The sequence below is a fragment of the Pezoporus wallicus genome, unplaced genomic scaffold, assembly GCF_028554395.1.
Source record: "Pezoporus wallicus isolate ANWC-B61680 ecotype Strahan unplaced genomic scaffold, APGP_CSIRO_Pwel_v1 contig_5785, whole genome shotgun sequence".
NCBI lineage: Eukaryota > Metazoa > Chordata > Aves > Psittaciformes > Psittacidae > Pezoporus > Pezoporus wallicus.
This window is the reverse complement of record NW_026641150.1, coordinates 64,244-88,314: the sequence shown is the minus strand read 5'-3', so window position 1 is coordinate 88,314 and position 24,071 is coordinate 64,244. Positions and strand designations below refer to the sequence as shown.

Genomic DNA, 24,071 nt, shown 5'->3' with positions numbered 1-24,071 from the left:
ATTCTTAACATCAAAAAATTGCACAATTACATCAGTCTGGGATCTGATTTAATTTCCTATGTTTGATTTCAGTTTCTATCTCTGATTTCAGTTTCACCAAAGGAAATCCATGTTTTTATAGAAACATACAAAAAATAAGCTTTTGATTCAAGTCCCACTCAGAAATGTAGATTCAGAGGTCAGGCTGAGATTCTTGATAACTGGGGTGGCTGTCTTCACAGATGCACAGAGAACTCAAGTTTTTTAAAATAGACTTTTTGCATACTAACAGGTAGGGAAATGAGGCAAGTGAACTATGCAACTGTGATTATTTTCATTTTTATATTTAAACAATTATCTCTCAGAATCCTGTACATCCAAAGACTTTCTTTCCTACATCACAGTGGATTATTTGTGTCAAAAATAATCCCGTATGTATTTTGCCCCACTTAATGCAGTGCCCAGAATAATCATCACTGTCGTACTAGCATCACTTTTGGAGGGAAGATATTTTAATTCACATTTAACTGATTTCCTAAGCAAGAATCCTCTCCTGTTTCTTTCATTATAGGCATTGTGTCTCTCTTACTAGATGCAAGATAGAGAAATCTTACATGGTACCACACCTTTCATTTTCCTACTTGCGTTATTCACAAGTATTGTGTTTCGTTCAACGAAGTAATTTTCTCAGATAGTGAGATGCCACCTGATGTTTTGATCTTATTCACTGATACACTGTGAGGGCAGTGAGGCACTGGCAAAGGTTGCACAGAGAAATTGTGGCTGCTCCATCCCCGGCAGTGTTCAAGGCCAGGTTGGACAGGACCTTGAGCAACCTGGTTGAGTGGAAAGTGTCTCTGCCCATGGCAAGGGGATTGTAACTAGACAGTCTTTAAGGTCCCTTCCAACCCAAACAATTCTATGATTCTATTATTCTATTTTTTACACCTCAAGGAAAATGTCATTTTTCAAAGTCTTATCTTTAATTGGCCCCACCCTTTAAACCTGAAGTTTAACTGCCATCGCCTAGTTAGCTTGGACAGTGACAGAAAAGTCCACAGATCACAGGTTTTGTAAGAGTGTCCTTCTCTTTGATGGAAGATCATACAAGGCTAGACGAGCTCCATCAGCCCGGGTTTGACGTTCTCCCGAGTTTTCCCTCTCCTATGAGGAAGGCCTGTCTTCACTAACAAAGACTTGGAAAGACTTTTAACCACGCATTCTGAACACGACTGTCATCTCCTGAGTCAATCACAAGCTACTGATGAGCGATAGCACAACAAGGGTCTAGGCGGGTTCTTAGAGGCGTTCAGTCATAAGCCCACAGATGGTAGCCTCGCTCCAGTGGCTCCTCAGCCAAGCGCAGTTCTTCGCAAGCTGTTCTTCACCTAAAAAATCCACTGTGCAGGCTGGAAGGGCTCACTGTCACCTGTCTGTATGGACGGGAGAGGGTCTAAACGGTAGGTGACAAGGTGCATGGGAAGCTGCAGACCCAACATTACATGTGGGCGGACCAGCGCATGGGTAGCTCGAGTTAGCTCAGGACTGTCAACACAGTCGTGGTGGGACACTTCCTGATTGCCTAAGCAGCCTTTTTTTCCAACCAGATTTGGATATCCCACTTGCCCTTGGTCATCGTGCTTGTAGTAAGCGTGGTTAAAGCCCTTCCCAAATCTTCGCTCAAGAAACCAAGCCATCATCTTTAATTGGAGAGAAGAAGTAAAAATATCAGTAAAAGCTTGAAAAGCTAAAAGCAACTTGAGCATCTTATTTAACAATTTAAAAACATTTAATTTTGAATTTGATATTCTGAACTATTTAAATAATTTTAAAGAAATTAAATTTTAATAAAAAATGTTACACTTTTAGTTTTGAAACAAAGAAGACATATTCTGAATGAAATTATGCACACATTTTCAGTAAAAAGCTGGATTTTGCCCCAGTTAATTGGTATCCTCTGACTGAAAATTCTACCAGGTTTAATTTTAATCTAAAGGCCCAGATAATTTCCCCAAGTAAATCTTTACACTGTCTTTCCTAATCAGCTGTTGTAAAAACTATTACTAATTCTGTCTCTCTTTTTCTCAAAGTCCAGTTCCAATTCCAGCACGAGTAACTACTAGTCTCACTTCAATCCCCAGTTCCACATTTGCATTTTCCTAGAACAGTCTTTTCTTCCTATCCAAGGAATACAATAAACCTTAAACAGCACATTCTAAAGTAACACTTTGCTTATCTGTTAGTTAGAATATGTGAGCAAATTTACCAGAAGCTATGGATTTCATACGTTTTTGCTTTCAATCAATATTCTAGACAAATAGCAATCAAGTCAATTTTGTAACATTTTTCTATACTTTCATCAAATGACCGTGATCCTTGGCCTTGATGTTACATTTAGTCACCAACAGCTGCAAGGCTAGATGGCTATCTAAGATGAATCATACAGAACCTTACTCAGTATTATTAAGGAAACAACTTTAAAAATGATGACTGAGGCTTGTGTTAACTAAGGTTTGTTTCTTCTAATATACTTAATTGAATTGATACAAGCTCATTGTTAAATGAGCTAATCTATCCAAAATAAATTTGCTGACATCTACTCTAAACAACTAGAAGAAAAATTATCACAGAAACGTAGAGGCATCTTTCACTTCAGCTTTTCGAGGCAGTATTACAACGTTTGAAAAAGAGACAACCACAAGATGGCTCCTTTCATATGATGCTAGCTAAAACAGAAACCTATACTGAGAATATAGGCTGCTTAGTCTGCACTCTTTCACAAACAAATGAAACACCAGGCACCATCCTCTTCGACAAAAAGATGGTGGTACAATTGCTTTAATAAATCAGTTTGGGGAGGAGATGCTCTTTCTTCAATGAATAAGGACTAAACCCCTCAAATACAAGCACCTAATCTCACAGAACAGGCTGCACACTTGGAACACTTGCCAGGCTCAAGCACAGACATTTCACACTCTTCACCTTTCTCAAGAATTTTGTTTGTCCTCTTTGTAAGAGGATATGGCATTTTTTTCCCTTTATTAAATATTTTTCCATGGAAAGACATCTGGATTATTGAACTGTAAAATGACTACATGATTTAGTAATTCCACATCCATGTAGATGATATCAAGCTACAGATTTGGTTGTTGTTCCATTTAACATCTCAATAAATATTACATAAATGTACCACTTCAAATTTCCATCCAAGTGCCTAACGAAACGATAGAATAATCATGGGTAATATGATTCTTAATATAAGAAAGTCTGGTTTTGTGTGAAAGGTTTGTTATGCTCCATTACATAGATTCTGTAGCAGCAGCCATGAATTCCAGGAGTCGCAGTGTGCTGTGGCCTGTGTTAGCCTTCCTCAGGGTGTGAGGGCATCCTCTGCAGTCCGTGCATCTCAAAACACCTCAGAACACAACAAAAATGACACGAACATGTTGCTGAACAGCTGGCTTCAACATGGCAACTACTTACAAGGCATGACAGTGGAGAAAGACAGCAACGCTAATGAAGTATCAGGAGGAATTTAAGGAGTCAGCATGTGAATTATTTAAACAGGAGCTTGAGCAAGATTCCTCCACACATTTGTGTGCTTTTTCAGATAAAAGTTATTTACTGAACACAAGCAGTCAAGCAGTCAGTTTTACATTCACCTTCTGTGTAAAGCTAAGTGGAGATATCATGAACTTTTGGCAGTCCTGCAACTCTGCTGAGAACTCCTACTTGTGTTTTCTTTTTCTATTTTTACAATCAGAACACAATTTGAGGATGAGGACATTGAAGGACCTTTTTATTACTGTGGCTCAGGCTCAATATAGGTGGAAAATGGAAATGGTTTGGTATTGATTTCTTACAGAACTGTTTCTTACCACAATGCTGGTATCCTGCCTCCCAAGAGATGTTAATTTTCTGTTAAAACTGGTGAGGAATGTGGGAAAAAGAAGGGTAGTTTGACAAAAAGCCAACAACTATAATTAACTCCCGTACTTTTTAGGCACCAGACCTCTCGGCTAAGCGTGGCCCTGATGACTCACATGTATCAAGAAGAGAATAGTTGCACAGAGGCAGAATTGACAAAGCCTTATGATGAATAAGGTCACTCTTCCCAGGCTCATAGAAGATGGCAGCTTTACAACTGTAGTGTCACAAATCTGGTTTTACTTGTAACCCACAAAATCACATCGTTTCCTAAGTAGCGAGGTTTTAAAAAAGGGCTTCTTTATGCATGAGTAAATATTTTTCTTTTGAAATCTTGGTTTGTCTTGCAACCCAGCCCGAGTTTATTTAATAGTGAGATAGCTTTCTCCAGGGAAGGCAGTCAGAAATGGGGGATGGGAAAGGCAGAAGTTGGCTCTGGCTACTGGGCACAGCTGCTCTTTGCTACTAGCCTGCAATGGAGTAATACATCAGTAATTATTTGAAAGTCAGACAGATTCCCTGCTTTCCTTGGCAGACAAAACTCTGAGAACTGAGGGCTGGAAAGGAGGATAAAGGACTTTCAGTTTACTGTTTTTCCACTCATGGCTTTTTTTTTCCATGTTAGCAGCTACTGCTGCTATTAATTTTCTGATCTTTATGCCTTCAAAGACCTCACATACTATGCAAACTTAGTTTTAGCACTTGAGCACTGATGTTTTTAAGTTTATTAAATTAATTCTTACAAAATGTTTCAGCTGTTTCTCCTAGTAACTTCCATCACAAAGAATAATGTTTATTTCCTATTCTGTTTTAGGAGTGATCACAACAGAACACTCGGTCTTCACTAAAGGAAGGTGAAGAGAAGAAAAAATCCAAATAAGAATATCATACTTCAGGGGGTACACCACTCAGCTGTGGTTTAATTTAATCAAAAATAGGAAGTAATACAAATCTTTGAACTAGCCCTTGAAAATTATGAGTCAGCCTCTATTTTACACTAGGAAAATGATGGAAAGTTCCCACCATTGCTAAAATAAATTCATGGCATCTGATGAAATGTTTTATGTTCATCACAGTTCACAAAGAGTTTAAAAAAAAAAAAAAAAAAAGATGATAATGATGAATAATCATAGAAACATAGAATCATAGAATGGTTTGGCTTGGAAGGGACCTTCTAGTTCCAACCCCCCTGCCATGGCAGGGACACCTTCCACTAGAACAGATTGCTCAAAGCCCCATCCAATTTGGCCGTGAACACTGCCAGGGATGGGGCAGCCACAGCATCCTTGGGCAACCTGTGTCAGTGCCTCACCACTATCACAGTAAAGTTTCTTCCTAATGACTAATCTCAATCCACCTTCTTTCAGTTTAAAGTCATTCCACCTTGTCCTGTTAATACATGCCTTGTGAAAAGTCCCTTTCCTGATTTCTTGTTGGCCCTCTTTAGGTACTGGAAGCCTGCTCTAAGGTCCCTCCTGAGCCTTCTCTTCTCCAGGCTGAACAAGCCCAGCTCTCTCAGCTTGTCAATAATGTTTGAAGAAGTTTGTCCTTTTGTAAAATCCCCCTCAACATCTTAGATAGGAAAACAAAATGAAGCACAAGGAGCTAGTATAATGCCCCAAAGAACAGGATTCATGCAATAATACAGGAGGCAGCAAGCAACTCTCTCTGACAACCTCCTTCAAAGACAGAAAGTTTTATGGGATTGAGAACCAGGCAAAATGTGAGGAACTCCTTATGTGACTAGGCACATCAATGCAAATGACATTGATGGAGGATTCCTGTATCAGAACGTAGATGCCCAATGTGGCCTACAAAGCCTTTGGACTCCCAAAGGGTCTATTAGTTCTGCACAAGCAGGGCACAGCACCTGGGTGAACTGATTCCTTTTTGCAGCAGCAGCTGGCACCACAGAAGAACATTCTTGGCCATCTCAAGAGGCAGTAGACACGTATGTGTGGGCCAGTAAATAAAACCCTAAGTGTTAACCAATGCAAGCATCCTACAGCAAGAATGGGAGGATTTGAATGAGTTATGTATTTGATGAAATTCCATAGTATTTTTTAACAACAAAAAAAAAAAACACGTCAACCTTTGTTCTGTACAAGTTATTATCAAATGCTCTATATTCACCCTGTCTGAAAGGGAAAATGGGCAAATATAATTTATTTGTATCAGAATGGCACAGAGAAGCTGAGTACATTACAGTTATGTAAGCCAGCAAACCCTTTTTCACAAAACAGTTTAAAAATAATGTACTTTCTAAATTAGTCTTGTTAGACTCTCTTGAATATTCAAGAAGTCCTCATTTACAGACTACTTGCTTTCTCAGCCTTTAGCCAGAAGAGAATGCAAAAGCAAACTTAGTTAAAATAAAACAAATCTCTTCTTCCACCCTGCTTTGCCTATAAACTCCTCCATGTCTTTTTCTGTTTCTTTCCATGGGGAAATTCAGTTCTGTTAAACGCCCCAACAAAACATGAAGTCTACCTCCTTGATGTGACAGAAACAGAAACAAAACCTCTCACTTCCCTTAAAAGATCAGGAATAGAACTGAAGGCAAAATTAATGCAAATAGGCCTGCAAATAACTTTTTTTTTTTCCAAATATACAAAAATGTGGGCTGCTAAATTTAGTAGGTGAACTCTTCTGAGTCATAAAAAATTCAGGAATGTATTTTTTGTGTAAGCAATACTGTAAGCATACTATTTATTGCATTCCATTAAAGAATTTCAGTTTATAAAACATATTAAATACTAAAATCTGTCTTCATACAAACCAGAAAATAAAAAGAACCTGAGATATTATGTATTACTCCTTCCCTTTTTTCATAAAAGGTTGTAAATTACAGTTTAACCCATGACTGTCAATTCCCCGAAATACGCTATGTGCAAACAGACCACAATAGCAGCTATATCTGTCAGGGAAACCAAATCTATCATCTAGAAAGAAGTTAGAATCACATAGCAGATTTATACTTTACATGTCTGATCTTTTGGACAGAAAGACTGTTGAAAATATCTTCAAGATTTGTCATTGTTCTGTATAAAAGCTAACTGTGATAATGACAGAGAAGTACAAAAGAATGAATTATAATGTAATGAAATATTAAAAAAATTAAAACCAGAATTCCCATGTCTCCAGTTTCACAACATATGACAGCAGCTAAAGAAAGCATTTTTAATTAAAGCTTAAATTCTATTAAAATCAGCTTATAAAGCCCATTGCTAAAATATATTAAGGAAATAAATGGAAAAGCAGAATATGAAAACATACTAAATTTTACATTTATCTGGATAATGATTCACAATTTAAATCAGAGAGAGACAAATGTGACTCCCCAAGTCATATGCCAACTACAGACTGATTATGGAATCAGTATAATATGGAGAGCAGTGTGCTTGTCTATTTTGGAACTGTTGGTGTAGATGACCAGCAGGAAATAAAAATGGTTGACCTCACAATGAGGAATTCAGTTATGAAACATGCAGAATTCCTATGCGGCATTGTTGAAGCCTCCTCCCTTCTCTGCATTCTGCTTCCCGCTTTCTAGAATTAATAGAACAGCACTTGTCTGTCTTACATGGAGTGCTAAAAGGTAAATACAGTGTCTGTAAGGAAAAAAGGTAGACCACTGCGTTTATTCAGTATGGCGGTTCCCAGTAAGAGAGAAAAAAAACACATGGAAATCTTTAATATCTATCTTCTCAAGTTCAGGAATGTTAAATTCTTATTCATCTTCACTATAACCCACTTTTTTATATATTTATTGCTTTTTATTATAAACAGTACGTGAACAACTTTGTCAATGCTTATACAACACCATAAGAAACAGTTTGCCTGTTTTCAACCTAAGAAACTGTATTCTTTCATAGCAGGTATTTTGGTAATAACTATTTTTATAACATAAGTTATGGTTCTGGGGATTGGGCTGGTTTGTTTTTTTTTTCCTCCCTTTTTTTCTTTCAACTGTTCTATCAGGTGGGGCCTTTCTTATTTAATCCCAAAACAAGGCATACTGATGTAAATTGTTACCATCTGCCTAGCTACATATTGGGGGGTTGGGGGGGGGGGGGGGGGGGGGGAATCTACATAACCCAAAACCAGAAATGCATGCAGAATGATAAACTCGTAGAGCATGTGAAAACAAAGGCCAGATCCAACAGAAGATGAACGTGTTTGTAAGGAAAAGGGTAAGGCACTAAACTGAAAGTTGTGGTAGCTATAAGTACTCCCTCCCCTGGCCAAAACGTCTACCTTTCCCGTGCTGCAGTGCTGCCATCTATAAAAGAGCTTATTTCTAATTCACCCTCTACACATCATTCTGAGATCTGTGACTTGGCAGCCTTGTAGAAATCTAAGTATTATTTTGTTTTGGTGAAGATAGAATAATATCTAGAAGATGCAAGTATTAGCTGCACCAACTTCAAGTGTTGAAATTCCTCATCTGTATATTCCTATCATAGTGTTATATTTTTACCTCAAAGCACTTTGATTAATTGAGCTTCTTAAAACCACCCAGGACATGATTTTATTATTCCTATTTTGCAGATAGAAAACCTAATGAAATAAGCCTCTACAGTTTTAATAATGCCACAATGAAGAACACAGCTAAGGTCAAATCAGAAGTTTCTGAAAGCCAACTTTCTATCTTTGTATTCTCTGTCTTGATAGTGCTGTAAAAATACAACCACATACAAATTTAATAATTTGTATGAATTTATAGTTAAATATGATACTTCTTGATACCAGACTTGTGCTGCTTGCCTGAAGTAGAGACATATGTTATTACTGACTGTCCAGATCAAAACAAACCTGAGAACACAAGCAAGGTGTTTCATTTAGCTATAGTTTTTACAGTCTAAACCCCCTGTTTCTACCTCAGGCCATCATTGTGATATTTTAAGTAAAATCTTCATCCAAATCTCCTGTTAGCTGTTGCAACAGCATTTTGGAAAGCACCCACACAGTGTCAGCCCTTTCCACAGTGAATGAACGTCCTCATCACCTCCTTGACAACTAAAAATTTACCCCATATGCTGTACATCTAATTCCTTTTCTAAGATTTTACATATGTACAAAAAGACTCTTTGTTATGGGAGGCATATGTCAAGAGGGTGTTTTATGATGGCTGTATTCCAAGGTGCATTTTTTTCTGCTTGAAGGTAGGTGTTTTTCTTTGTGTTGGAATCTTATCTCCAAGGATAGGATATCATACATACACAGTTCAGCTATGCTAAAATACAACAAAGCCAAATAAATGTGAGGAACTCCTATGGAACCACAATACATACTTGCCGAGAGTATACAAAACCATGATGAGGGCCAGTTTCAGCAAAAACTGGAAACTTAACAGTGATGTTAGCCCAACAGAGTTCCCCCTCAAAGAGTATATGGAATTAAAAAAAGCTATTTAAATAAAACCCCAAACAAAAAAAAACTACAATCTTTATACATTCCACTACTAGTTCAATCAGAAAAGTAATTTAAAAATGCATTTAAGCCAAATAATTTCAGATACTGGTTTCTACCCATCACAACACAAAATACACATTTCTCATGCACAAACTCTAATCCAAAAACATTTATGAATGTTTTAGTTTTCTTGATTTCTGGGGTTTGCTTCCTTAAGAGAGAAAACCAACATACCTTCTGAGAAGTCAGAACTCCTGTCATAAGAAAAAGGTATTTCACAACACCTTAATGATGAATTTAACCTGATGTTAGAGAAAAGCTTTTAAACTGTCTAGGTCTCCTGGTGCTTTTAACAGAAATTACTTTGTACTTTCTGTGCCCCTAAACATAATTCCCAGCTTACATTGCTTAAGACTGTATACTGAAAAAGGAACATTCCTTGATTTTCAGGGGCAGATGAATGTACTTGGGCTTAAACCAACCCTTTACTATCAATTTAATTTTGCTACAGTAAGTAGTTCACAAATACTTTGGACAGAAAACAATTAGGAGCAATCGGCAAAAGATTCCTAAAGTTTTTGTGGAGTCCTTACTCAAGGACCACCCTCATGAGACCCCACCCGCAGTAGTTTGTCCATGTCTGGGGCCCTCAACACAAGAGGGACATGGACCTGTTGGAGTGAGTACAGAGGAGGCCATGAAGATGACCAGAGGGATGAAACATCTCTGCTATGGACACAGGCTGAGAGAACTGCGGCTGTTCAGCCTAGAAAAGCCTTTTGAAAGGCCTTAGAGCAGCCTTCCGGTACCTAAATGAAACCTGGAGATGAACGTTTTACAGGGACATGTAGTGACAGGACAAGGGGGAATGGCTTTAAACTGAAAGAGGGAAGATTTAAATTAGATACTAGGAACAATTTCTTTACTGTGAGGGTGATGAGACACTGCTACAGATGGCCCAGAGAAATCACAGATGCCCCATCCCTGGAAGTGCTCAAGGCCAGGCTGGGCGGGGCTTTGAGCAACCTGATTTAGTGCAAGGTATTCCTGCCTGTGGCAGGGGGGGTTGGAACTAGAAAGTCCCTTCCAACCCAAAGCATTCTATGACTGGTTGTTAGCTGCAATTGCAAATTTGTCAGTGTCATTTTAATCAGTCACTAACAAGGTTATCTTTTGGTTTGTAATCCATTATACAGTGAAATAACAGTGACCTTGGAGTCCTGAATTTGGCTTGAAAGCACTTACACACTTACACAGCACTTACAGAAACACAACTGACTACCCAGACAGTAAGCAGGTCAGGGCCCCCAGCAAGGAAACACACTGCACACATCAGCAGCCCCCTGGAGCTGAGGGGAGTCTGCTCAGGTGAAGACTGTGTGATGCCTGGAAGAGGGCTTGATAAGGTTCTCTTTGTCTCCATAAAATCTGCTCCCGTGAGTGCTTTTACACAGACCAACATCCTGCCTCCTTAAGTGCTGCTGCTACCGCACGGGCGCCCTGCAGAGCACAACCCGACTGGGAGGCCGATTCCCCTGCCAAGAGCTCGGGAAAGCTCCCACCACCAGTTTCCACCTGCGCAGGGGTAGAAGCGGCAACACTGCCGCGCCGGGAGAGCATATAGCCGCCGTCTTTCCTCCTGCATGCCTCTCCCCGCCGACGCCTCGTCTCTCTCCACCAGCATGCCGGACTGGACGAGGCCTCTCCCGCCGCGCCGCCAAACTCGCATCCTCAGGCAGCAGAAAACAAACCGCAGCCGCGTACCACCCACCGCGCCCTGCCCGAGGCGAGGCGAGGCCCGGCCCGGCCCTGCTCTCGCCCCGGATCCCCAAGGGGTGCCCGGCACCGCCCGCGCGGGGCGGAGCGGCGTGTGCGGCCCCGCCCCGCTTCCTTTGTGCTCGGGCAGCTCACGGCCGCCGCATTCGTCGCCGCTTCCAGCGCGGGCAGAGCGCGCCTGCCCGTGCATTCTCTTTTTTTCTTTTTTTTCCCCCATACCTTCCTTCTTATTCCCCCTCTCCTCACCCCTGCCACCACCGCTGCTGTTCCCCCTGCCCGCCATGTCGCTGGGAGCCGGCCCCGAGGCGGGTTTCTCCAGCGAGGAGCTGCTGACCCTCCGCTTCCCCCTTCACCGCGCTTGCCGCGATGGAGACCTGCCAGCCTTGTGCGCGCTGCTCCAGAGCTCGCCCCGCTCCGACCTGGCGGCGGAGGATTCCTTCTACGGCTGGACGCCCATCCACTGGGCCGCGCACTTCGGCAAGGTAGGGCCCGGCCCGGCCCGGCCGGCGGAGCGAGAACCGGGAGCGCAGGGCCGGGGGGGAAGGTGTTGAAGGGGAAGGAGGGCGCGAGTCCCGCTCGCGCGCAACGCGGCGCCATCTTTGTCCTTTGCGCGCTCTCTGCCGGGAGGCGGCTGCCGCCGTCCCGTCCCCCTCCGCCATGGCTGCTCATTGCTGCTCTGGGGATAGGGTGGGAACAGCGGCGGCGCTTGGCTTCTGTCCCGGCTTACCAGCGGTCAGTGAGGCGGGGGTAGGGCTGGTGGCACCTGCCGCCCCCCAGTCATTCATCCTCTCCGTGTCGCCGGCTGGAGCGGACCCGTTTTTCGCTGCCCTCCCGTCAGCCTGGCCGATAGAGGCGCCTCTGGGTCTCGCAGCCGGGCGTCCGAGCGGCGGCCGCCAAAGGGGAGGAGCAGGGGCTGGGGGCTCCCCTCTAGCCCTGGCCGGGGAGCTCCGGGGGAGGCCGGTAAGCGTCCGGCCGCACTTCCCCACCACCCAGCCCTCCCGCTGCGTGCTTTGTCCGCAGAGCCCAGCCGCTGTCCTTAATGGTCCTCGGGCTCCGCACCTGGAGACTGTTTTGTTGTGGGGCCTGTGTTATGACTACCGGCTCGGGAGAAGATGGGTGTGCTTGTCAAGCGCTGCTCTGTCGCCTTCAGTGTGAAAAATGGTGGTTGATAACGCACGCAGATGCGAGTACGGAATTAACTGCATTAATTGGCATGGTTGCAGTGCAGAAAAGATCAACATGTAAGAAGTAGCTACATTATCTTGAAATTCTTAAGATGAGTGGTATCTTAATTCCCTGATTTTATGTAGGCTCTTCATGTTTCCAATGTGGCGAGTGTTCCAGCCTAGGCAGAATTTCACCATAGAGGGCTGGGGTTTGGTTTTCTTCCTCATCAGTTTGTCGGGCTTTGGATTTCGAGGGGCTTTTGTTATTGTTCTCCTTCCCATTTCTAGTGTATTTGTACTTCTTGTTTGTGTGCCAGAGGAGGAAAATGAATATACTCAGGCAGTCGTTACGGTTTATTAAAGTCCATTAAGACATGGTTTCCATATGTTACATGATCTTATCTGTAATGCTTGTTTGATAAACATTTTGGAGACATGGCTAACTGGCCCTTCAGTCTAAAAAAAAAAAAAAAACAACCAGAAAAAAAATCAAAACACACCACAAAAGAAACAGACAACCCCAAACCCACAAAAGCCAAGACCTAAAACAACCTATTACCTGTTCAGAAAAAAGCTAATACACACTTGGGGGGGAGAGTGCTTTAAATTTTATTGTGAAGTACATTCATAGAAAATATGAAGGTACTGATTTGGTGTTACAGTCTTCTGTTTCGTTTTTCCATCTCGCAAGAATCCAGTAGGAGCTTATAGCAGTTGTGCTTTTGTGTTGGAGGTGTGTGTGGTTTGGTTTGTTTTCTGTTTCTCCTTTAAGCATCTTCAGTTTTCTGTTAACCATCGTAGATTATGTGAGGTTTCTGTATGTGTTCTAGTTTCAGTTCGAGAAACTCTTGAAGAAACAGATAACAAAGGTAACAAGTCAGTCTGCAAGGTAGTGTTTGTTTGCCACGGCCATCCTTGGGTATGGGCAAAATTTGATGCCTGTTTTTCTTGTATATAAGGGGGAAAAATATGGCAAGCAAAATGAGACTTGCAAAGATGGTATAGGCTGTAGGTGGATTTTATAGAACTTTGTATACACGTACTTTATCCTAAAAGCCTTGTGACAAGGTCTGGGCAATTACAGTCTACGGAAGTTATCTGCAGGTTTTATAGTCTTGTTAGGTAGTGCTCATTCATCTGAGCCAGAGACTATACAATTGAATGAGTTCCAGCAGTGTAATTGGACCCCAGAATCGACTGCCTTTTTGTGGCACAGCTGTACTTTTTGCCTTTCACCAGTTTAGGGTTGCCAGCACTGAAACAATAGCTGCGCTTAGTGGACGTTTGCATAAGACATCTTTTGTTCCTTTTCACCTCTTCCCGCCCCCTCCCCCAGTTGAGGTTCATCAAAACTTTAATTGGAGAGTTCTGTTTCCCAGAGTATTAGTTTTAAAACATTGGTTTTGGGAATGTTCCATACCGGCTACTGAACATAGTTTTATAGCTTGCAACTAATAAATAAAATACCAGCAGAGTCAATTAAACGTAATAGATACTACAGCCAGTTATTTCTGGATGTTTATCTGGAGTTTTAATGACAGCGTGGACTTCCTTTTAGACATAAGTAGCAAATCCATATTAACATGTGTTGAGTATCTGTGGCAGTGTTTGCATTTTCAGGACATTCTCTGACTGCAGAGAAGTGCTCATATCTTGAGATGTCAATTAATTCTCATTAGAGTTACCATATTCCAATTAGAGTTAATTATACAGTGCCCTAAATTACCCTGGCATCCTGTAAATTTCTGAGAACATGGGTCAGAATGTAAAATTGTTAGCAATCTAAAAATCTGCCAGAGATATAGGAAATGAAGGGCTTGTATAAAAAGCAAGGTTGCTGTTAATTCACTGTGTCTTGTATTAATTTAACCTCATTGTAACCACTTAGATGCTGTCTGAGAAAATTAAAATACACATTCATTTGCTCGTACTTTTCTCCTGCCTTTATTTTTGCCATTTGACTGTTTACATTGTAGGAAACAAAATAGGAGTAAGTACATTCTGTTTCCTTTGGAACAAAAGTAATACAGATAAAAGCGCTCGTCTCTTCCTTGGTGTTTTGCCAGCATTGCGGCCTGTGTGGAGGCCTGTCTTTCTTCATTAAGAAAGTTTAACCTCTGCTTAAGGTATAACAAAATGCTGGAAAACATCTGCTAAAAGGCTAATGAAAGCAGACTTCTGTGTCATGATCTCAAGCATAATCAATCCTGTGCAGTGTTGGTTTTTTATGTTGACTTTTCCCATCTGCAGCAATTTACCTTGTTCCATAATGTTGGAAGAAGCAGGTTTTTATGACAGCTGTGATACAGAAGACCCATACTTAAGCTTTTAATGGGATGAAACATTATATTCTGTTAAAACCCTGTAAGAGATAATGAAAAAATAAATAAAGCACACAAGAGAAAATAGTTTAAACATGAAGTTGAGTAGATAATCATGATGTGTAAACATGTTACAAAGTGGATTTGAGTATTTTTGTTACAAGATGCCACTGGTGAACCGATTCCAGTGTGTTTCCCCTCTCAATTGATGGGCTGTAATGCCTGTCTGATTATGGAAATTCTTTCATCCTGGTTTCTGTGCAGGAAATAATAGTAATATTTGCTGAAGTTGTAATGCTTGTCTGAAAGTGTTTTCAGACTAATTCTGTTAGAAGTCCATTGTTTTAAAACTGACTGAAATTTATTTTTGTTTGCAGTTACACTAGAGGAACCTCTTGGTGTAGCTGGGGTTATTTTCCATCACATTGCTTATTAGTAATTACAGTGTTACAATTATGAAGGGTTAGCAGCCATGTTAGGGGTGCTAGCATGTGAACACTGAGGAAAGTCTAAGATTAGCAAACACAAAATTTTGGGTAGTCTATCATTAGAATTACAAATCTGCTTACACAAGTTTTGATGTAAAAAAAAATATTTTTTTTTCAGTATAAGTGCTTGTTTGCTTTTGAGAAGGTACTTTGTCATTGGTAATGCTGAGGTTTATGGAACTAGATTCATCAATACTGCAATATTTCAGTTACCCTCACCCTTACACCTTTACTTAATGTAATTACGGTGTTAGTGGTACATCTGTGTCTAGTCCATTGCAGTCCAGAAGGGTTTATCTGTGTTTGACATATATGGGGGGAGAAAGCAGTTGAAGTTCCCAATATGTTTGCAAAATACAGAATATTTCACTACAGTGGTTGGTAGTTTTGTATATGCAATTCATGAAGATCAGGAATTTACAGGTTTAAAAGAGACTGACATACAGCAGTAGAGAACGTTGGAATCTTGATGTTTATATTTGTCTCTGAACCAAACCGTCAGCTTGCCAGATGATTCTGGTGCCTTTTTTTTTTCTTCCTTCTGTATGAACAGACTGTGGTGTGGCTAACAAACATTTTCATTATCTGTGAGAGGCTGACCCTTAGATTTTTATGTGAACCAGTGCCCCAAGTTGGTGTAAAGGTTTTTTTGTTTTGCTGTCGCGTGTGCGTAGTGGTGTTTGTTATCTAACCACAATAAATGGAAGCCTAGACTAAACTGTTTATTTTAGCATAGTGCATTCCTTTTCCTATCAACAGAAAGACAATGTTACTGTGTGACAGGAAAGGAGCCTTTTTTTGTGTACGTGCCTGTGGTGTCTTGTTTTTTTGTGTTTTTTTTGAGGTCATCGTGGCTGTGGTTTGCTTAGCTTCTACAGATGTGGTGTTATGAACATCTAAAAATAGAAGCTGTATATCTGACACTTCTGGTTAGTGTGACAAGAAAATGAAAGAATACAGTCTGATAAAATAGTGCAGCTTTTTAAAGTTTTTTCTTTTTCAGATATTGCCACAGACATGCAGCCTATTGGTTTATTTATTTATAACAGCAATTCAGCCATAATAACAGGAAATCGATGGGAAGAATTTAGTCCTTTTATAGTGTTGTCATACTAGTTATTATAATGTTAACAGTTTCAGGTTTTTTTTAGTAATCTGCTTCTGTCACTTTAGGGAAACATTAAAGAAATACAAAATATTTCTTTGTGTTTTTCTGATTTACCTTCCTCTAAACTCTCCTGAGAGTACATCTTTGTCTCTCTTAACAACACTGGTTTTGTCAAACATTATCTAATAATGTCTGTTTAGCACGGTGTCTGCAGCTTTGCTGGATCAAATTTCTTGAGTTTGTTTTTGTGCTTTGGTTGGTTATTTTTTTTTTTCCTGCCTCCCTTAACAGTAGTGAACCAAATAGCTCTGTAGTCAGATCTGAGGTATTTATGCCCTCTTTCCCCCCATCCTGAAAATTAATGTTGTATTCAGTTTTGATAGTGAAAATTACATGCATCTTTTGTATGGCCTATGGCCAAAGTAGGGAGGAGTAAAAAGGAGGAAGGGGAAAATTCTAATGCTCATATTCTCTTGTTTTGCATTGCTGTAGTCTCAGTAGTCTGCTTATCTTCTCTAGGGTTTACATATTTATTTATCACATGCTAATTGTCATAGCACATCTGTAACATTTTTGGTTTTATTCCTCGTGTCTTTAAAGCTGGAGTGCCTAATGCAGTTAGTAAGAGCTGGAGCTTCTGTAAATGCCAGTACAACACGTTTTGCTCAAACACCAGCCCACATTGCTGCTTTTGGAGGACATCCACAGTGTCTGAATTGGTTGATTCAAGTGGGGGCCAACATAAACAAACAGGTATGGATTCACGTTTACTTCATGTGTGCATAAACTTTTGGAAGGAGTGTCTCAGTCCCTTTTTCCCATATGCATGATCGTTACATTCACATATAGATGTTATTTTTAATATCAGCTGAAGTCAAATGACTTAATTATCATTTACAGACCTTTATAATTTCAGTAGAGATAGGACTAATGAATGTCCTTTAAGCCACTGAAGGTTTGGAGAACATTTGGTTTAGGAGTTGAAATCATGCTGCTGCTTGAACAAAATGGTATGCTGCTCTGGTGTTGGCAGCATTAGTAGATACTCTGATAATGCCTCTTTAAGGGAAAGAAAAAATGTCTAGTGAGGAGCATATTATTAAATATGCTAAGAGTTGAAAAATTCACCATTACCTACAGAGCCATGAGACCTTTGTGGGGCTTCATGATAGTCATACATCTAACTAGTAAGATATGCTATAGTTTATTTTAAGGTGCATCTGGTTTCAAACTGTTTTCCTTTTTAGATTCTTTCCAAAGCTTGTCTAGTAGCTTCCTGCAGGTAGATCAGAAACACGTACTTTACTAACAAAGAATGAATTGGGGATTTTTTTTTCCCTATTCTATTACTTTTATAGTAAAGCATGCATAATGATGTATTTTGTGGAGGACAGTGTATTAATATAGCAAAATTCCTGTAAAGAACTGTACTCTAGTGCAGTAACAGAATCAAGTGCGTGAAGCTATTATGCTTTTGGAGATAATTTTTGCAGCACTGAATAAATCTATGTATGCTGGGCATGCATAATGTGTGCCTTTTTAACAGTATGCAAAATTATTTATAGTATTCTATGAGAGTAATTAATACTACAGCATATGCATTTACTGAAAGCTGTAGTATAGCACAGCATCTGTAAAATGCCTGGTCTGTTAAATCTCGCATCATACTTTTTTTAATATCTAATGGCCAGACTGTGTTTTATATGCAGTAGAGTTAAGCTAAGTCTGCTGAAGGACTTGAACATTTGCATTTCTAGAGTTTGGTTCTTTTTGTTTTTTTAAGCTATGCAAAAATAAGAAATGGGGAAGTTTGTGTTGAGTTTTCAGAAAAGAAGGCTGGTGCATTGAGAACAGCTGTGAGACACCAGGAGAATTGTAGAAACAATGAAGTGGCTGGATGCAGAGGCTATAGATCGCATCTTCTCCTTGATACCTGACAAAAGTAACTTATGCAATAAGTTATTGCTGCATAGTGGTAGAATCTTCAGAAGAGAAAATAGAAGAACTATAAATGCATCTGGAGACCAGGTAAGAATGTAAAGAAATGGTGATTAGAGAGGAAACGTGGCATGCACAGAATAAAGGTATACAAATATCTGCTAAATGAGAAGAGAAGAATGAATGAAAATGAATGAATGAGAAGAATGAAAGTTTCCAACTATGAGGATAAAGAGAAGAACTGACCAGTGAGGTTGAAATGGAGTTGAAGAACAAGCTGGCTGTCCTGGAACATGTTGAGGGAAAAGAATCATATCTAGTGAGTGAGGTTATAGCAAAGAAGAAAGTAGCAACTAGCCCCCAAAGAAGAGAAGAGTGCAGAGAGATCTGTCCATGGGCTGAGGGCGCCATGCACGTGACTGTAAAGGAAAGGAGAAGGCAGTATAATATGCAATTAAAAATAGGCAGGAGACTGATTCCAGCTAAAAGAAGCCACCAAGACTAGTCAGTGACTCAGGAATCTATAAATTGGTGGCCTGTCACCAGACCAAATCTAATTAATAGGTCTGTGGTCCTCCACAGGAGGAAGAGTACTGAGGTTCTCAAATTTTCAAAAGATAGTGTTGATGACATCCTATAGACTTCTAAGGGCAGATTTAGGTATTGACAGGCAAAGGATGCTACTATAGATAGTACTGCAAGCTGACTCTGGGGAAGCGTTGTACGTTGTTAATAGTAGGCTCAAGTTTCACTTGAGTATAATAGCTTATTTTGCCTGCACAAAATCTTAAACATAGAACAAGAGGTATTCTAGATTTAGTTTGAAGATAGCTCTGGTTAATTAAAATAGTAGTAGAAACAAAAAATTTTGTTAAGTTCTTAGTTAGGATGCAACTGGTCAGTCATACTGGTTTCCCACGAATGAGTCCTGAAAGCTAGGCAAACTTAGATACATCTGGAGTATTTCTTACATGGCTATGTGAAGCATAGTGCATGCTTTGCTTTCCCTGGTTCCTTCCAGCTGTTTATTGAATTGCAGTCAAATTCTTCTATCCTTGTCTCATTTGAAGTCCTTAATAAATGATCTTGGTTCCTTATTTAACTTCCAAGTACTGTCAGGTGATAATCTAGGGCTTCCACCCACACTTTTGAGCTTCCAGAGCACTATTTCCTGATGTGTATTTTGTTTGTTCCTTCCAGCTCGCTGACTGATGCTGTACTTCAGACAGACATAGTCACTGGCTAATGCTTGTGTGAGGACAAGTGTTCCATGGACACTGGATACAAAACACATGCTGAGAAATCTGGGAATACTTGATAATTAAAGTAGTAAAACTTTCCTTCCACACTGACTCCTGTTCATTGGCTACAGACTAACCCATCACCTCTGGGAAAAAAGAAGGATAGCTTCTGAAAAGGAATCCACTCAAGTCTCTCAGTCTTTATGTAAACCTCCGGTACTCAGTAGAATTTGCATGCACGCTTTCTCATATGTGCCCTGAGGTACTGTATTGTAGTACATGCTGCCTGCCCTGAAGTTTAGGAAAACATGAAAATGCATATCTCAGTGCGGGTCAAAGCTGCCTGGGACATTTCTCGGGCAGTAGCCATGAAGGATTTAGGCTGAAAGCTCCTTGTCCCACCTGTACCTTTCTTCCCAAATAAGTTCTGTAATTATATCTGTGATGTCCAGCCCTCTTACATTACTTTATGTGCTGGCTATAACCCCTCTGTCTCTTTTTATGACCAGTTGGGCGGTTCTCTCACCTCCAGGATCACTATAAACATGCAAAGGAGAAAGCTGGAGTGACAAGCAGTGATCTGCCTGTTCTACATAGCAGTGTAAAAAAAAAAAAGAAAGTCCTACTATTATATATATATATATATATTTTTTTTTAATTCAGTGGGCAGTGCCTGCTAATAGCTTTTGACTTAAGACCTGCATTTGGCTATCTACCTGCTCTAGTTCACTGTAACAGTGCAAAGCAATTATACTGCTACTTTTACTTTCCATGAGATTTTTTTTTTGATGTTTTATCCTTGTCACAGATTGATTTTGTGCTGTTGTGCATATTGACAGCAAATAAGAGTACTTTCGGTTAAAAAAGCCTGTTACTTCATTTAAATATATTTTCCCTCTAGCCTCAGCCTATTAAAACATTTCGATTACATGTTGATTGTACATGTGTTGATTTGCCCCTTCCCCCCTTATTTCCTGTGGCTTGGCTTAAAGACGGGATAAGAAATACTGCATCCTTACAAGTGGTGCTAATATACTTTTCATCCAGCCAGTTACCATCATATGCCGATGATGGCAGATAGATTTAGGAGGGTTAGATTACCTATGCTAACAAGAGACGTAAACATACTGGTATCCTTGGTGAGGAGGAAGAAGACACTCGTTCTTTGGTATGTTATGGTTCTATATTTTAAAAACAGTTTGGACTAAATCCAGATAAAAATATTCCATCAGTTCTCATCTGTACTCAAAATTCAGAAGGAGAAAGTGTGATGAATTCAAAGCATTCATTTATAGTGAAGAATAAGGAAAAATACTCTGTATTCAACAACATCTATTTCTTGGCTTCAGAAAGGGTGGGTGCTGGGCTATAATAAATCTGAACAGTTTTTGGAAATGTGATCTGGTGATAGAACTTTAATTTCAGTTGATTGAGATAAGGAATAGAATTAATTTGTATTTCTTGTCAGTTAAAATAGTGCTGCTGTGTCGTAGATATCTGTGCTAGAAGTGTTTTGAAGTGCTTGCATAGCGTTGTGGTTTAACAGGAGTAGGCACCTAAGCACCACACAGCCCCTGGCTCATTTCACCTCCCCCCAGTGGGTTGAGGGGGAGAATCAGAAGGGAGAAGTGAGAAAAACCCTGGGTTGAGATGAAGACATGTTAATAGGTAAAAAAGGAAACAAAACCAAGAAAATGAAGTTGTTATAAAAAATAAACACAACAAACAAACCAAAACACTAAAGCCCCTGCACCATAACCAAACAATCCCACAATTGCTCATCACTAGCTGACTGATGCGTGGTCAGTCCCTGAGCAATGATGGTCCTGGAAAGATGCCCCAACTGTTCTTGGTGAGCATTGTGACATACTGTATGGGATATTCTTCTAGTCAGTTTGGGTCAGGAGATGGCAGCTGTGTCACCTCCCAGCACACTCCTAGCTAGAACATTGATGTGTTATCAGCATTATTTTGGTTATGAATCCCAAAACATGGCACCATGCCAGCTACTATGAAGAAAATTAACTGTCCCAGCCAAAAACCAGTGCACATGTTTGAAAGGTTTTAGTGTAGGTGTGCATGGGGCTTTTTGTTTTAAAAAGAAACATTTACGGGTAAGTAACATATATATGAAAAGGATGTAAAGATATCAGTGAAATCAACTGCATTGTATCTAGTGATTTGGAATTTTAAAGACAAAATGAAAAATATGTACCAAGTTCAACTGGAAGATCCTAATGTCAGCAGAGATGTGGATCCCAAAAATACAGAAAGGGGAAAATGGAATAAAAAAATTGCTTTATTGAACTGAGATACAACCATATCTAAAAGAGGTCTGGGAACAAGAAGACAGTTCGAGGAAAAACACTTGGATCAGTAGAGGAAATGCCTTTTGAAGTTAAGCAGCATAGTGAGGAAATGTGAGGTGATTAATCAGTCACATAGAGTTACTGATTTATCAAAAAAAGCAAAAAGACTCTTCAGGCACAGAAACGAAAACAGAATAAGGAAGGTAGCTCAGTAGAATGAAATAACAGTGAAAGGTAATCTAGTCATGACCCAAAGTGAGAGAAGACTGCCTTTGTCTTTGCAAAAGGATAGTTACGCTCCTCTGATTGCAAGGAGGAAGGTGTTTGGCGGTGGTAGGGAGTTTAAAAAAATAAATATGCCTGTAATGCCTCATGACTCTTCTTGTCGTATCTTCAGAAGCACCATGCACAAAATGCTTAGTCTGCACAGAAGCAAACTTGTGTTACCTTGAATGATAAACTAATAAAACTTAATTGGCCTTTCTGCTCATTTATTTACAATGTGACTTTCGGATTAAGAGACAAGTTTGGGATATTGGTGCAGTGTTAAATCAGAAGGGTGAATGGGATCTTGAAAAGTTCTGCTGTAGGTATGAAAGGCCAGTACAAGTTATTGATGTTTCCCTTCCTGGAATGTTACTACAGAAGGGATTATATCAAACTGAACCACATATGGAAGTGTGGACAATTACAAGAATTATGAGATATGTAAAGGATAATTAGGAATTTGTAGAGCCCCTCAAAGTGACTTTTTGTTTTCCACATAGCCAAAGAAGGGATAGGGAAGAGGTGTCTTATGCCTGAAAATGCGCTAACGATCTAGACCCTAAACAGCTCTCAGAAGCTTCTTGGAAAAGCCTCTGTTAAATTGCTTTTTTTGTTTGGTGCCATCAATTTCAGTTGTTGAATCAAACCAGAATTGTTCTGAGGCTCATAGAGTACTTTATTTTTCCCTGTATGCATAATTTTGAATGTATTGAAAAATAAGTAAAGCCACTTTTCAGTGGGAAAATTTTTCAGTCTAGCTCATAGCTCAAAGAGGATGTCTTTATAGAGCTAGGAGACTATTTCATAAACTATTTCAGTGCAGATAGATTGGGTCCTACAGGAGATCTTCAAGAGAAGATTAACTGATGACTGAAATTTAGGTGCTGTGATTAAAACCAAAGCCATAAAAATCTGAATTTGAATGTTTGACATTCTCAAAGTGTTTTTTCAATTCCTTAGCTTTAGAGGAGAAACACTTGCTTTTCTGGGCCAGTGACTGAAAGAAGCCTTTCTGAAGACATGTTCTCTTCTGACATACTATTTCTGGTTGTTAGTGACAGGATTGTTAGCTGTTACAGGCTTAATGTGTTCTTGTAATGCAAGGGTCTTTTCTCACCCTTCTAGTGTTTCCTCACAGCGATGCTTCGTAATTCAGCTCTAGATCTTCTTGTAGGCAACATGCTAGGTTTGTGGGGCTAGTAGAAATTTCTGTCATCTTTGTCATATGCATGGCTAGTTGGGCTAACTTTCCCTATTTCCCTGAGCATTCTATTGAATGATTGATTACCTCTTAAATTAAGGTTGGGGTTGTAAATACTAATGCTGAATGAGAGAGGCAAATCACTTCTTTTCTATGCTTTTACCTCTTAACAAAAGGTGTGGAACCATAGCAAAATGATGAATCGAAGACAACTTCCATTATGGGAAAATTTGAAGAAAATTTCCCTGGATAAATTGGCGCCAAATTAATTTTATATGTGATAGTTAATTATGTCCTCTGTTAAACGTCTCTGTCTTCCCCTGTAACTTCAGAAGAAGTTACAAGTAGGAAAAATTACATAAATGTCATTGGAAATCAAGTCTTCTATTCATCAGCTACAGAAAGCCATTTTGGGAGGTGGGCTCTATGGCTCTTTTCTAATCACTAAGGACTCCACGGAGTTTTCTGCTCTTGTCTCCAGACTTCTTTGTCAGCCTCAGCAATTTTCCTTAGTTTATAAGCAGGTAAATTTTTGTCTGGTACCACTGCTGTTCCTTTCTGGGGGTGCTAGGTGGTTCACTTTTTGGCTTAATATATGTCTTAAGCACTGTTATACTGGCTTCACCATCAGTGAATTTGTAACTTGTTACAAAAATATTTTGCCATGAAATAAAATTGGCACATAGAAAATGGAGAGTATATAACACGTAATCCAAAATTCATTTTCAAGTTATATTTGCATGGTCTAAAAGATGTAATTTCTCAGAAGCTTGGCAGACAGTTTTAAAACACTTGTTACCTTCTATATCAAAATGCTAGTATGATCATATTTTAAATATGTTCACATCTCAAATTGAGCTGAAGTGTAACCAGTACTGTAGTGTTAGATGGTGAGCACTGTTGTGTATGAAGACTGGTGAGTCAGTAAAGGTGTT

General features: G+C 39.8%; 1 protein-coding gene and 1 long non-coding RNA gene across 3 annotated transcripts in view; one reads left to right on the top strand and one right to left on the bottom strand.

Moving 5' to 3' along the window:
• The window catches only part of LOC130606171 (uncharacterized), a 38,472-nt gene extending 26,601 nt beyond the window's left edge, over window positions 1-11,871 (bottom strand). The window contains exon 1 of the long non-coding RNA XR_008973886.1: window positions 11,825-11,871. This is a non-coding gene — a long non-coding RNA (uncharacterized LOC130606171). The remainder of the gene's footprint in view (window positions 1-11,824) is intronic.
• The window catches only part of ANKRD10 (ankyrin repeat domain 10), a 37,952-nt gene continuing 25,187 nt past the window's right edge, over window positions 11,307-24,071 (top strand). Inside the window, exons 1-2 of one of the 2 annotated variants that reach the window (XM_057422242.1) lie at window positions 11,307-11,579; window positions 16,781-16,933. In XM_057422242.1, the coding sequence (XP_057278225.1) occupies window positions 11,379-11,579; window positions 16,781-16,933 (354 nt within the window). In that variant the 5' untranslated portion in view covers window positions 11,307-11,378. Of the gene's footprint in view, window positions 11,580-16,780; window positions 16,934-17,963; window positions 18,209-24,071 lie in introns of those variants that run through there. The other variant, XM_057422243.1, reaches the window with a different exon arrangement.